General features: G+C 55.7%; 10 protein-coding genes across 10 annotated transcripts; 4 read left to right on the top strand and 6 right to left on the bottom strand.

Annotated features, from left to right (window-relative positions):
- Positions 1-94: 94 nt before the first annotated feature.
- SOL1 (6-phosphogluconolactonase) lies at positions 95-956 on the top strand (the record flags this gene model as incomplete). The annotated part of the gene is made up of 3 exons (XM_056205548.1): positions 95-199; positions 229-353; positions 383-956. 3 exons carry the CDS (start codon positions 95-97, stop codon positions 954-956), a joined length of 804 nt encoding a protein of 267 aa, XP_056061523.1.
- Positions 957-1,043: 87 nt separating this feature from the next.
- MVES1_000691 (uncharacterized protein) lies at positions 1,044-1,658 on the bottom strand (the record flags this gene model as incomplete). Its single annotated transcript, XM_056205547.1, has 1 exon — positions 1,044-1,658. One exon carries the CDS (start codon positions 1,656-1,658, stop codon positions 1,044-1,046), a length of 615 nt encoding a protein of 204 aa, XP_056061522.1.
- Positions 1,659-1,734: 76 nt separating this feature from the next.
- MVES1_000690 (uncharacterized protein) lies at positions 1,735-2,052 on the bottom strand (the record flags this gene model as incomplete). The annotated part of the gene is made up of 2 exons (XM_056205546.1): positions 1,735-1,972; positions 2,003-2,052. 2 exons carry the CDS (start codon positions 2,050-2,052, stop codon positions 1,735-1,737), a joined length of 288 nt encoding a protein of 95 aa, XP_056061521.1.
- A 958-nt stretch (positions 2,053-3,010) lies between these two features.
- On the top strand, positions 3,011-5,048 carry SKY1 (non-specific serine/threonine protein kinase; the record flags this gene model as incomplete). The annotated part of the gene is made up of 2 exons (XM_056205545.1): positions 3,011-3,240; positions 3,275-5,048. The coding sequence occupies 2 exons, from the start codon at positions 3,011-3,013 to the stop codon at positions 5,046-5,048; spliced, it is 2,004 nt and encodes a 667-aa protein (XP_056061520.1).
- A 26-nt stretch (positions 5,049-5,074) lies between these two features.
- On the bottom strand, positions 5,075-7,868 carry NIC96 (nuclear pore complex subunit; the record flags this gene model as incomplete). The annotated part of the gene is made up of 3 exons (XM_056205544.1): positions 5,075-5,083; positions 5,113-5,223; positions 5,250-7,868. 3 exons carry the CDS (start codon positions 7,866-7,868, stop codon positions 5,075-5,077), a joined length of 2,739 nt encoding a protein of 912 aa, XP_056061519.1.
- Positions 7,869-7,919: 51 nt separating this feature from the next.
- On the bottom strand, positions 7,920-8,745 carry HIS6 (1-(5-phosphoribosyl)-5[(5-phosphoribosylamino)methylideneamino]imidazole-4-carboxamidisomerase; the record flags this gene model as incomplete). Its single annotated transcript, XM_056205543.1, has 2 exons — positions 7,920-8,056; positions 8,085-8,745. The coding sequence occupies 2 exons, from the start codon at positions 8,743-8,745 to the stop codon at positions 7,920-7,922; spliced, it is 798 nt and encodes a 265-aa protein (XP_056061518.1).
- Positions 8,746-8,807: 62 nt separating this feature from the next.
- cbp3 (beta-ketoacyl-[acyl-carrier-protein] synthase II) lies at positions 8,808-9,809 on the top strand (the record flags this gene model as incomplete). Its single annotated transcript, XM_056205542.1, has 1 exon — positions 8,808-9,809. One exon carries the CDS (start codon positions 8,808-8,810, stop codon positions 9,807-9,809), a length of 1,002 nt encoding a protein of 333 aa, XP_056061517.1.
- Positions 9,810-9,851: 42 nt separating this feature from the next.
- SNF4 (AMP-activated serine/threonine-protein kinase regulatory subunit) lies at positions 9,852-11,279 on the bottom strand (the record flags this gene model as incomplete). The annotated part of the gene is made up of 1 exon (XM_056205541.1): positions 9,852-11,279. One exon carries the CDS (start codon positions 11,277-11,279, stop codon positions 9,852-9,854), a length of 1,428 nt encoding a protein of 475 aa, XP_056061516.1.
- A 132-nt stretch (positions 11,280-11,411) lies between these two features.
- On the bottom strand, positions 11,412-12,241 carry MVES1_000684 (uncharacterized protein; the record flags this gene model as incomplete). Its single annotated transcript, XM_056205540.1, has 2 exons — positions 11,412-11,579; positions 11,654-12,241. 2 exons carry the CDS (start codon positions 12,239-12,241, stop codon positions 11,412-11,414), a joined length of 756 nt encoding a protein of 251 aa, XP_056061515.1.
- Positions 12,242-12,348: 107 nt separating this feature from the next.
- Positions 12,349-13,845, top strand: VMA13 (H(+)-transporting V1 sector ATPase subunit H; the record flags this gene model as incomplete). The annotated part of the gene is made up of 1 exon (XM_056205539.1): positions 12,349-13,845. The coding sequence occupies one exon, from the start codon at positions 12,349-12,351 to the stop codon at positions 13,843-13,845; it is 1,497 nt and encodes a 498-aa protein (XP_056061514.1).
- Between the last annotated feature and the right edge of the window lie 6 nt (positions 13,846-13,851).

Here is a 13,851-nt window from a genome sequence, read left to right as displayed (position 1 = left end):
CCCGATTTGCTTGCCGATCGTCCGAGCGCGGCACGTGGCGTGGCGGGATCGTGCGAGGCTCGGGTCGTGGCGTACTTGACGTTGCCTGACAAGTATGCGTGGAACTGAGGTACCGGTTGTCGTCCAGTCGGACCCGATTCTGTATGATTTCCCCACGACTGGGGAGCTAAGCAAGGCTCTCGGCGACTTCATCGTCAAGGTACGTATGCAAACTTGCTTACCGTGCAGGCCCAAAACGAGGCGGTCGAACGCCGTGGCAAGTTCACCATCGCGCTCTCGGGTGGCTCTTTGCCCAAGATGCTTGCTGAGGCACTTCTTAACCGCAATGATAAGTCCGTGCGCTGGGAGAACTGGTATGTTGGACGATAGGTACTAATACCAGGCAAATTTTCTTTGCGGATGAGCGTCTCGTGCCGCTCAACGACGAAGATTCGAACTACTACCTCGCGCACAATGAGCTTTTTTCCAAGGTCCCCGAGCTGCAACGTGATCAAATTTACACGATCGACGAGTCTCTCTTGGACGATCCCGAGGAGCTTGCCGATCAATACGAAAAGCAATTGGTGCAAGAGTTTGCGGAGAAGGACTCGGTGCGCAACCCCGTGTTTGACTTGATCTTGCTGGGGATGGGCCCCGATGGTCACACTTGCAGCTTGTTTCCCAACCACCCGTTGCTTGGCGAGCAGTCCCGCTGGGTGGCTCCCATCACCGATTCGCCCAAGCCGCCTTCTACTCGCGTCACGTTTACCTACCCTGTGCTGAACCACGCACACCATGCGGCGTTTGTTTTGGCTGGTGCTGGTAAGCAGGAAATGCTCGCCAAAGTACTTGATGACGCTAAACTTGGTCTGCCTGCAAGTCGCGTGCGTCCATACACGCCTGGCAATGTGTTCTTCTTTGCCGACGCTGCGGCTGCCAAGACGGCAAAGTACCCTCGCACCACTTTCCATCTGTGAGGGAGATATTTGTGATTCATTAGCAATCGCGTTCGTACTCGGTTCGATTTTTATCCACCCTATCGTACACTCTATAGAGATGCAATGTTATGCCGGCAATGCGAGCGCTACTTCATCCACGGCCTGGCTACCGGGACCTGCTGTATCTTGTGCACCGGGGAATACCTCGCTACCAAAAGACAAGGCATCGATAAGTAAAGGGAGTCGCGAGGTAGCACTGCTGGTCGTCGTCGTTTCTGTGCTGAGCCGCGGATCGTCCTGACGCATCGCATCCAGCTCATCGCCAAACTCTTCCGTCACTGCTTGCATCCATAGTGTCCTAAACGTATTGCGCTGTTTTTGCTGCAGCTGCTCCGAGATCGACTCTGTCGTCAACATGGCCATCTGGTCATCGGCCAGCCTTTTCGTGGTATTGCGGCGCGACGTTTCGGGCCCCTCGTCAAACGAAAGGTGCAATGTAGGCGGTTCCAGTCCCTCTTCCAGTACGGCATCGTCCAGTACCTGCACATCGTGCTCATTAGACTCTTCGTCAAAACCAACGCTTGCGTCGGAATCGTCGCCGCCTCGTGCAGGCGCACTCGACTTTGCCAGCGTTGGCGCAGCGGATTCGTCGGAGGAAGAGCTGTCAGAAGAGCTTACTACTGCGGTGCGCGATTTGCGCACACGCTTGCGCTTCGGACGTCGCTTCGCGTCCGCAGTCATGAGATGCGCTGTGCGCTAAAAAAGTGTCGATGCGGCGAGGCTACAAACCCGTGTTTACTAAAGGTGTTGTGAATCACTACGCCAAGATTTCGTCGCGGATTTGCGCTACGTGCGCATCGCTAATTTCTTGAAACTGGAAAGCGACAGATTCGGGGTCGATATCCTGTTGTGAAGATGCGGTGAGCTGCACAAGATCCACGTCTCCTGGAATTCCGCTGCCGGCCAGAGTGTCAAAGAGGCCAAGCTGCGTCGTGGACAAGCTGACCGACTGCTGTGCGAGTCGCTCAAATAGGGCAGCGTTCGTATGGTATAAACTTGTGTGTCAGTTTCAAGCGCGGTCGTACTTGTACATGTTGTTATTCAGTGCCCATGGCTCTACAACTTGATCAATCATGGACTTTGTGAAGCAGTCGTGAATATAATACAACAGTGAGGTGAGAAAGGTGGGTTCCTCGGGCATGGTACACCACCCTGCATCTTCCGCTAGCGAAACAAAAGGCAGTATGTTTAGCCGTCCAGAAGCGGGCTCGACTAGCGGATGCAAAAGAATGGGTGGGAAAAAAACGCTTGGAAGCGCCAATGCTCCATTCTCCAATGCAAACTGCACACTAAACCGAAATACCCCCGCGATATAGCTTCCTGAATGCGCAAATAAAACGCCATTCCACCCTGGCATCAGTCGGTGACGCGAGCATGTACTTACGCATAAAATCGTCAGCATTGGATGTCAAATAGACTCCATCGGGACACGCGGACGGCTTGCACAGCTGACCACTGCAAAGCGTAAGACACCGTGCCCGCGAAAATACGCACCATTGTTTCAGCAATGCCAAACGTGCACCAACACGCGCTTGCTCAAGCATTCAGTGCACAGCAGCGCGTTTTTAGTTTTTTGGATACCAACGTGGTGTCGATTCAAAATTGCAATCTGACACGTTTGGGCAGGCAAAATATTTGAACCAATCACGATGCGCCACTATAGTACACGCTGGCTTGGGCTTTATCTATCGTCAAATCCCGTCGATTTGTCAGACTACGCACGCCCACACTGTGGCACTGCACTAATGGCCTCGCCTGCACAACCAAGCGACAGTTTAGGAAAGTAGGTCAACTATCGCGATCGCATCTCACACGCTAGTTTATCTCGACTGCGTCCGACCACCACTAGCAGCACGACCACATCGGTTGCCCACGAACTTGCTATACCACAACCAGCCGCGACACCGTCCACGAGTGTCCCGCGACCAACAGTTGTGAGTGCGGATCAAAACCAATCGAACATGGGATCAATGGCTGTGCCAATCTTCATGGGTGCCGCTGGGTCAGGATCACCAAGTGCATCTCCGCTGGCCATGCGCGATAGTGATCTCGTATCGGACAGCGCGAGCGGCAACTCTGGGCAAGGTGGCTCTGAGGATGCCGGCTCTGTCCTCACAGAGGACGAAGAAGACTACGAGGACTATTGCCGGGGTGGATACCACCCCGTACACGTCGGCGACCAGTTTTCAAACGGACGCTACGTAATTGTCCGCAAGCTTGGATGGGGCCACTTTTCCACAGTGTGGCTCGCAAAAGACACGGTGTACGTATTTGCGCACCGATAACTAACTGTACAGTGCAAAACGCCACGTTGCGCTAAAAGTGGTCAAGTCTGCGCCGCACTATACGGAAACAGCGATGGACGAGATTAAGCTACTGCAGCGAGTGGTCTCTGCCGATCGGTCACACCCAGGAAACCGCCACTGCGTTGCCATGCTTGACCATTTCCGCCACCGAGGACCGAATGGCTCGCACGTGTGTATGGTTTTTGAGGTGCTTGGCGAGAACTTGCTTGGCCTTATCAAGCGCTACCAACACCGTGGTGTACCCATCCACAACGTGAAACAAATTGCGAAACAGGTTCTGCTCGCGCTTGACTATATGCACCGGAGCTGTGGCATTATCCACACGGACCTGAAACCTGAAAATGTGCTCATCTGTATCGAGGATGTTGAAGCCGTCGTGGAGGCAGAACTGCGTACGAACCCGATGGCTGTGCCGACAAAATTGGTCGGCGTTCCCCCCAGCCAAGGGCGCGGAGGCACACAAACACCCCGACGTGACCCCGTGTTTATCACGAGCTCTATGCCTTTGCCAAGCCCGAGCAGCAGCCTCGGCTCGAGTCCCATGTTTGACAAGCTCGTCTTTGGCATGTCAAAGCTCGACAAGCCAAATGGCCGGCTCGATCCCGCCGAAAGTACCAACGACCAGGATTCTTTGGCTTCCACCGCATCGAACTCGTACATGTCCGGCCCCAATAGCCTGGCAAGCTCTGTACTACCTCCCAACGCCTCAAACATCCACTCTCCGATAGACAAGCCGGGTGGGATGGCGTTTGGCGGCAAGCTGCCTTTTCCTGTACAAAAAGGACCTTCGCTCCTCTCGCAGCAGGCGCGCAAAGTCGCCGACGATGCGAGTCCACCGACCACTGCGCACCTGGGCGAGCAAAGCGCGCGATCCTATGTGGAGACGATGGAAATGTCCACCGACTCGGCCAATACCTCCACCTCTGGCCCCACCGCGATGGACGATGATATGCGCCCAGCACCGGCAGCGGGTGACCCAACGATACTCCCGCCGCCACCGCCTTACGACCCCACCTCGCTGGAGTGCATTACTGTGAAAATTGCTGATCTGGGGAATGCGTGCTGGACGGACCACCATTTTACCAATGATATCCAAACCCGCCAATACCGATGCCCCGAAGCTATCCTCGGCGCCAAGTGGGGCACTACCGCCGATCTGTGGAGCGCAAGCGCTATGTTTTTTGAGCTGCTCACGGGCGATTACCTCTTCGACCCTGCCGCAGGCGCGAAATACAACAAAGACGACGACCACATCGCGCAAATTATTGAGCTACTCGGCGATTTTCCCAAGAGCCTTGCTTTCTCCGGCAAGTACAGTGCGGAGATATTTAATCGTAAAGGGGAGCCGAAGCATATCCACAAGCTGCGGTACTGGCCACTAATTTCTGTGCTACAGGAAAAGTATCTGCTCCCCTTTGAGAAGGCAAACCAGCTCAGCTCCTTTTTGCTCCCCATGCTTCGGCTGAATCCATCCGAGCGTGCATCCGCACAAGAAGCGCTAAAGCATCCCTGGCTTGAAGGCATGATCACCCAAGGCGAAATCGAGATAGCCATGCTTTCCCAGCCGACAGAGCCGATCGAGCGCACTGAGCACGAACGCGACTTGCCTGCCGCGCTCCAGCGGTTAGAGCAGGACGTGCAGGACGCGATGAAACCCATTAGTCCGCTGGCCTCGTCTCCTGCCGGGCGGAATGCGGGCATGGAGTCCAGCTCGCCGGACACGCACGCGCTGCAAAGCCAATTGTCGACTACCCGTCTCTCCTGAGGCTGTAGATAACTGCGAAGTATTAATTAATGGACCTGGTTTGGTGAGCAATTGCTATACATACATAGACATCGAGCCTTGTCAGCTGGCTGTACGTTTCGTTGCTCATGCGGAAACGAAGCATGCCTGCCCACATCATCAATGCACGCGCTTGGCTGCGGTATTCGTAGAGTGTCTGGTGTTAGTCATATCAACACATACCCCCGAGCCAGTACGTGTAAGCGAATTCTTGAGCTCCTGGTGAAGTTTGTAAAGAATGGTCATGGCCATCAAGACAATCTCGGAAAAGTTTTTCGTGAGGTTTTCGTCGTAGTTTTTAAAGTCTTCTGCTTTGCGTGTGATGGAAACGACATCCTTGCGTGCTTCTGGATCCAGAGGAAGCACGCGCTGCGCTTCGAATGCTTGCAGCGCAGGCTGCAGTTGATTATCGTGGTAAAGAGACACAGCCTTCTTCAGGCCCAGCAAGGTGTGGCACACTTCGCTCTTGGCGCTCTGGTAGCCAAATTGCTGCTCGTAGCTCGTGAGGATACTCCGTGCAAGCGTGACAATGTTGGAGACCGCAGAAAGGCTCGCGGGTGAGCCTGCGTCCACGTTCGTCTGCCACTCGTGCACATTCGCGGGCTCCATCAATGTCGCGCCAAGTTGACGGTTAAGCACTGAGAGAACAGTGTCGTATTCACCGACGTGGTTGTACAATAGAATTGCGTCGGCGAAGCGCTGCTCGCGCTCGCACTGCGTTGCTGCGAATTGGACAATCTTGTTCAAAAAGTCGCGCTTGTCGCGCAAATGCAGCAGAGCGTGGCTCTGTTCGATCAAACCGGGCACTTTAGCGCCGTCGGTGCGTACATCGCCCAATAACTCGACAAAGCCGGTAGAGGTAGCTTCCAGCAAAAGGCTACGCACAAGCTCGTGGCATCGCGCGACTTGCGCTTCGCCGATCGGCGGCGGCGCATCCGCATTCAAGCACAATAAACTGATATATTCGAGCGCGTCGCGCGCGCTGGATTGTGAAAAAGCGCGCGTATATCGCTGGATTAACTTGCTAAAGTCCAGGTAAGTGACCAATCCGTGGTTCGTCTCCGCGATGGTCACAAGGTCAAACTGCGACGTGTTGGCCAAGGAAGGTACGCGCAAAAGACCATAGTAGGTCAGGGCAATGGCAAATTGCACAACGTCTACTTGGAAAGCGAGACGCGTGTGCAAAAATCCAACGGCTCTCTCAAATTGACCGACAAGCAAGAGGAGCTGGAAGTAGTGCAGCGGCCGGTTGCCTTTGGGGTCAAAGTACGCCTCACCATACTTTTCCAACTTGTTTGCAAGGTCTTGCAGCGAACAGGGTCGCAGGGTGGAATCTTGCGCCTCGACCTTGGACGCACTTTCTGTCACCATCGAAAGCTGCAGCCAGAGCCAATTTTCCGTGCTGGAAACGAGTGCGGCAGGAAATTTCTTTGCGACATCAAAGCGGCCCATGAGACGATAAAGTGCATAGTGGTATGGGTCCTGTGCTTCCAACGGTACACTCCTGAATCGAGAGACATATTCGGCCATGCATGGATCGCGCATAGTCCGCGCCAGCTGACGATTTGGCGCATCGAGCCACGCCTTGAAAAAGGTGAGAAATGATGGGTCCACATGCGAAAGCGTGGCCTCATTCTCTTGCGCACACATGAATGCCTCAGATTTTTTGCCGATCCGCAAGAGATAAAAGAGTTGCGCCCAGAGCGGCGTTTCTGTGCCCAGATCCATTTCGCGGTCCACACCGCCGCCCCACGCACCTTGAGGGGTCTTGAGCAAAACACGGAGAAAGGCGGAAACGGTCGCACGGACAGTAGGCACGCCGCCGCGCTGTGCCTTGAGTGGATTGGCGGCGATGACTTGCTCCATGTGCTCGGCAAACTGCGCCTCAAGGTACGCACACGCACTCTGAACCCACTTCTGGCGCATCGCAGAGCCAGATTCCGAGTGAAATGCATCTAGGTCCAAGTAACTGGCCGCGTACTCGCGCTCCTTTACAGGTTTGGGTAGGCCCGTGCCCATATCCGTACCGGACTCGTGGACCATGTACTTGAGAATCGTCCACGTATCCAGTATGCCGCGCTTGCGAGTAGGTTCCTGAGTAAATGACTCGGCGGTCTCCATAAACGCATGGATAAGCGGGATCGGCTCGTTTTCTACGCGCGCACGATTTAAACGTACGACCACGGTATCGTAGCGGATCATGCGGCTGTGCAAGAGGGAGGTGTATGCGGGGCTATCATTAGATGCAACGCTTTCGCGGAGCGCATCCTTGGAGGATACAGACTGCGCAAAACTCACACTGCCTTGCTCGACGCGGTGTTGGCCCAACTCTTCCGAAATGCGCTTCTTTTGCACTTGCCAGTCGTGCGCCAAATTTTTGCCCAGACCCTGCTGGAAATCATCCAGTGTCTGCTGGCGGCTCTCTTCAATCATGCTCAAAATGATCTGCTCGTGCTCATGGCGAACGTAGCCCTCGATGTCTGTGTCGTACACTGGCTGTAGCGGCTCAAATGTGTTTGCAATATTGGTATGCTGAATGCTGTTTGCAAGCTGTGCAGCATCAATTCCGCCGCTCGCAAGAAGATAATGCGCGCGTGCTTCGGCAGATGAATTACCATTGCGCACACTCTTGCTCGCCAGCTTGCGGCTCTGGCTCTCAATTTGATCAATACCAAGCTGGATAGGAGGAAGATCTGAGTCGCGTCCAATCTGGTTCGTCAGCTTACGTGACTGCTGCAAAATGTCGGAAAGCGACATGACAGGCTGCCCGTTCGGGGCCGCCTGTGCGAGATAGGCATCCATCACGAGCAAAGGCAAGCGGTGCGCCGCGCGCAACAACGGGTAGTCACGTGACTATGGAGCACGATCGCGTCGAGCTACAAGACTGGCCAGGGTGACGCCGGTGCCGCCAAAAATATCGAGTGCGCTACCGAACGTGAGGTCGACGCTGCCATTCGAGAGCCGATCAATCAGTTCCAAGTCCTCGATATCTGTCGTAAGCTTTCATAAAGTACGTACGGCGCGCGCCGCCGGCGTACGTCGCGGGAATCGTGGCCCATTCGCCCAGTTTTTGTACAAGCTCCTCATCGATCCCTTGGCACAGACCTTCGACATCGGCTGCATGAATAAGCAGCTCGCTGCAGTGTGCAGAAACGGTATCAAGCGATTCCTTGCTGAGTACCATGTCGGTAAGATCCTGCCATCGGTTCATTGCGACGACCCATCCATTCTCGCGCCGCCGGCAGCTGATATCGACGACGAGCCGCTCCTTGCCTACAACCCGCTCTAGCTCCAAAAGCCTGGCCATGGAAAATGTGCAATTCGGGAAAAGGTAGGAGGTGACAATCACCTTCTCTGCACCTTGGTCAATCCACGCTTTGGCGTTCGTCGCATCAATCCCACCGCCCACATGCATCCCATTTGGCCATGCAGCAATGGCCTCTTTGGCAGCGGCATCATTGCCAGGGCCAAGCTTGATAATATGGCCGCCGCGCAAGTCGTGTTGCTTGTACAGCTCGGCGTAGTAGGCAGACGGATGCTCTGCGACGAAATTGGTGCGCAATGACAAACTCTTCTCCCCTTGACCCGGCTCGTCGCACAAAGTACCTCCTACAATCTGCTTTACCTTGCCATGATGCAGATCGATGCACGGCCGAAACTGGCTGCGTCGACGCGGCATGAAGGCCAAGAACGAGCACGGACATGTCACGTGTACAAGGAAAAGCACTTCTCGTCCTGCAAATGCCAACCAGCATGCATCTTTTGCGTTCTGTCGCGCTGCTAGAGCGCCGCATTACGGTGAATGCACGCGCAATAGGTGGGATACGTGAGAACAGTGATGCTTCTTTAAATAAGCGCCGTGGGCGTGCGCGTGAATCGCTGTTGCGGCGCAACCTCGCGCCGCTTTCGCCTCCGACCCCTGCGCCAGCCCAAGAGCCATACAACCCGCTCACTGTGTCGTTGGTCAAAGGAGTCGGCCGTGTAATGGGCTACAACTTTGTCCGCAGCAAAGCTATCAAGGTCACCGGCGACTTGTACGACCGATGTGCGACGCGGGCACAAGCGGAGGCGCATTTCTGGTACAAGGAATGCGCGCTTCCTGCCTCTTTCCAGACGTGGTTCCAGCTGACAAACCTGCATATATTTCTCCTGCTTAGCCGTTTCCGTGCACTTCCGAAGGACGAGGCGCAGACTTACGCACAAGAACTTGTGAATCACTTTTTCATCGACACGGAATCGCGCATGCGCGAGCGGTTTGGCGTACAAACATCGCGCCTTGTGAAAGGCTACATGAAAGATTTGCATTTGCAGCACCGCGGTTCTATGATTGCGTACGACGAGGGTTTGGCCACTGATAATGTGCGTCTCTCCGGAGCGGTTTGGCGCAATGTCTGGGGCGGCGGCTGGGGTGCAATTGGCGGTGTGAAACGCAAGACGCCCATCGACAAGACTAAGCGCGGAGACGACACAGCCGAAGAAGGCCGGCCAGAGCTGGCCATAGACAAAGACGCGCTGCAAGTGCAAGACGCGCTGCCGGATGCATTTGAAGAGGACCGTGCGGCGCGCGCCGAAATTCTCTTTCCCCAGCACTTGGAACGCGTCACTCGCTGGCTCCGCCGCGAGATATACCGCCTCGGCCACTTGCCCGACGAGACAATTATAGACGGAGACGTGCATGCGCAGCGTTCTACGGAACTGAGCGGCGGGGAGCAGCCTGTAGTGTCTGCCTATACGCGCATTTAATGGGAATAGATAATTGACCAAATCGTGGGTACAGTCGGCGCACTATGGCGGTGTGCCCAAACTGGGCGAGTCGTTCTCAGAGCTTTGCGCAGTGGTGGGTGTGGAGCTGGACGCGGGGGTGTTGCCAACATTGGCACTGCCTTGTGGGCTCCCGATAATGTAGCGCAGCACGTCAGAGAGGCATAGCAAGCCAACGAGCTTGCCTTTGGCTCGTGTAGGGATGGGCATTCGTTCCGAGCTCGTCGAATCGCACCGTCTCAGACTAGGTGCGGGTGTCGGTGAGGCGGCCAATGGACTTAGTGCTTCCTGGGGCTCGAGAACGAGCACTCTGTGCACGCGACGCAGCTTGAGGAGAGCGAAAATGTTGGCGAGAGAGTCGTCCGAGGTGCAGCAAGCGATGTCGCCGTAGTCGGCGGGGCGGCGCTCCAATGCCTGGCGGATAGTAAGATCCAACTGGTAGTATGCACCGGTACGCAGCAACGTAATTACGTCGACAGATTCGTATAGGTCAACGACGTCGCCAGCATCGTCGAGAATGGGTACGGCGCTGATCCCCTTCTCGCTAAACATGTGGACAACGTCAAACACAGTCGTGTCTAGCGTCGCGGTCTGCAGCGGCCAGTACGGAGATGCATGGTCGGGCGGCGGCGGACCCATGCGCAGGCGAGCATGAGGCGTCCTGCGCCGCCGCTCTAGCAAGTGTGCATAGGTAAACGTGCCGATGCCCAAGGATCCGATACTTGCGCGCAGACCGCTCGTCTCTCTGCAGTTCATCGCAATGAATTTTAGCAGACGGTACTGGGTAAGGACGCTCACCACTGTCTCAATCCCGCTCTTCTCGTCCTGGTCCAGCAAGGGAATACGCCGTGCATGTGTGCGTACAAGCACCTCCCCTGCCTCTGCAAGTGACCGCAAAGGACCGATCCAAAGCAATGGCGGCGGCGGCACATCGAGCGTCTGCTCAATCTCGCGCAAGCGTTCTAGGCGAAGCGTTTCAAGATCCAGGCTCGCCGAGTCGTAATTAGAAGCGGTATGGTAGTAGTATTGAATAAGGTGGATAATGTCATTCACTGTGATCATGCCTGAAAATCCAGGTCGTCCATCGGCGCGACTCTCGTACATGGACGACGACGGATCGTGTTTCGTAGAAGCGGGATCGTCTTCGGCTAGCGTCGAGCGCCAAGTCGGTGCTGAAACGACATTTGCGCGAAACATGACGTCCAATGCGGACCTGATCGTGAGCTTGGTATCAAGCACGACCAGCCGGAACGACACGGGGAGCACGTCGTAGCTGCTACGCGTCCGCAAAAAGTGCCGAATTGCGTGCAATGCGTGCAGATGAATATCCTTCAACTGCACTACATGCGTCAAGGCACGCCGAGCGCCACATGAGTTTGAGGCAGCGTCGTTTGACAGATCTCCGAGCGATCCGGGCGGCTGCTGCGCGGATTGCTCATACGGTGCAGCCATCGTACGTGAGAGAAAGGCAATTTCGGCGCCACGTCGCGGAGGACGCAAACCACGTGGCTTTGGCGCACCACGCTGGAGCGCTGGGTGCTACAAGTCTATGCGTCAAAGATATATAGTGGCACGCTGATGCGACTAGGGGTCCAAGAGACCCTCAATCTTTTCCCAGTACTGGCTCGACTCTTGGCTGCCATCATCGGCAAGGCGCTGCTGGATTTCCTCCTTGGTAAGCCACGCAAAATCTACGTCCTTGGACGCAGGCGCGGGTTTTCCAGCAAGGATGCGCGCGCGAAGAATGTATGTCTGGTGTGAGTGTTGCTGTGACGTGCCTTGTTCCCGTGGCTAGAATGCACCACTGCGATTGGCAATTTGCTTACAAGCCATAAATCCATGGTATCACCGAACGTCTCCAAGACACCGTTCATTGCCGTGCCGTGCAACGTATCTATGCTTGTGCGTTGGTCGGGCAAACGCTGGGCAGGAAAAGCCCACTTGGGTGCTTGAGCGCCTTTTGTGGAGACAACTAGGTAGAGTGTCCGGTCCAGCGCGCGCTCGAGGCTGTGTGTATCGTGATTTTTGTCCGCTTCTGTGGTGCGGGGAAGTGTTTGGTAGAGGGTGGAGTCTGACTCAGAGGAGGCAACGCCTTTGCCTGCGTCATTCGCAAGGCCTTTTGTCTCTGGCTTAACCTCCCATGTTTTTTGCAGCGCAGTGTAATACTCGTCAAAACGTGCGCCAGCTGCAGATCCTTTTTTAAAGTATAGGTCGCGCGGAAATGGCTGCTGCAGTCGGTTGGCCAGCTCTACATTGAAACGGTAATACTCGCGCTCAAAGGCGGTGGGGTCCCGCTGCAGCACTGGCGCTCGCGTAACCATCAATGCAGAAGACAGCGGAACGCTGCTTTTTCCTTTTGCACTGCTCGACGCATATCTGCACTGCGCCAGCGCGCGCCCGACAGGTCGCAGCATGGCGAAAATGCGGCTGCACGGCTGCGAAATCTTCGTTGATCACGTGGAGCCACGTGTGCTTCTCCGCGTTGGTACGGGTGCGGGTCGGGCAGCGCCCAGTGACGACGATGCCGGCGAAGCAGGCAAAGGAAGCAGTGGCCGCAGGTGTGCCGCTTTCGCCGCTGCTGCCGCTGGAGAATGACTGGCTGGATTCCACGGCAGACAGGCTGCGTGATCGGCAGACAGCGTGGGAAGGCTACCAGCGCGCAGACCTGATCAGCAACGAGGAGCTGCAAATGCTGCGCGATGCCGAGCAAGCGGGACGCGAGCACAAGATGCAGACCGTATTGGAGAAGGGCGCCGCATATGCTGCGCTATATATGAGGCTTTTGAATCGACTGAACCGTGCTGATACCCTTCAGCAGGTCCTGCTGCTGAGCAATGACCTCGCTCAGGCCGCGCCCGACAAGCTCGGCTGGTTCTTTGCCCCTGCAGACGAGGAGGATGCAACTTATGACCAGCCGTTCCAATCGACGGTGAAGCTGCTCGATGTGGACAATGCATACGTGAACCTCAAAGGTGCGCAGCTTTTGGCGATATTCGCCACGTTCCAAGGAGACGCGTCTGCACAGGCGCCAAAAGGTGCGCTGGAGGCGCTTGTGCGGTATATTTACAAGGTGTTTGGCGCCGCCATCGGAAGAGACGGCAGTACTGCCGATGAGTCGGAAGGTAATGCGACGCTGATTGTCTTGACCATCCTCGCCGACGCGCTGCGAGTCGACAAGTTTCGGCGCCTCGTGTGGCACATGTCGGAGGATGCGTATGAGCATCCCAACCAGGACACATTCAACCTCGTATCTCACCTGATCACCATTGTCCGCACTACTGCGCACGCGCGTACGCAGAGCAGTGCGAGGGACGCCCCCGTGGCTGGCAAGCCGCAGGAGCAGTACCTTACACTCTTATGCCTCTGGATCCTTTCCTTTGACAAGGACGCGGCAAGTAAGCTCGAAACACATTTTTCAATTGCGCCCGTGCTCGTGTATGCCGCCGAAACGGCGCTCAAGCAAAAGATTGTACGCCTTGTGATCGGAATTTGGTCGAATATGCTCGCGGCCGAGCCCAAGGCGAATGCGACGCGGTTACTAGGTGCCAAGACCCTTGTGCTGTGCGAGACATTAGAAGGACGCAAGTATGCAGATAAAGAGATGGAGGCCGAGCTGGAGCACGTTATGCGCACGCTCGACAACCGGCTCGCACAGATGAGCTCCTACGACCAATACTGCTCCGAGCTGTACTCTGGGAAACTATCTTTCGACAACCCCGTGCACGCGCTGGACGATTTTTGGAAAGAGAATGCAGAGAAGCTGGTGGAGAACGACGATAAGGTTTTGCGGCAGCTCGTGTCGCTGCTCAAGCCTGGCGCGCATACCGACGAGGAGACGCTGGCCGTCGCGTGCTCCGACATGGGCAAGTTTATTCACTATTTCGACGGCGCGCGGCGTCATTTGGACAAGGCGGGCGCAAAGCAGGTCATCATGTCTCTTATCGACCATGCGGATGGGAATGTCAAGTACCATGCACTGCAAACACTTGCGCGTCTCGTTTCTACCAGCTGGAAGTGATCCCTA

This window comes from Malassezia vespertilionis, chromosome 1 (assembly GCF_029542925.1).
Source record: "Malassezia vespertilionis chromosome 1, complete sequence".
Lineage (NCBI taxonomy): Eukaryota > Fungi > Basidiomycota > Malasseziomycetes > Malasseziales > Malasseziaceae > Malassezia > Malassezia vespertilionis.
Note: the sequence above shows the minus strand (reverse complement) of the source record. Positions and strands in the feature narration are given on the sequence as shown.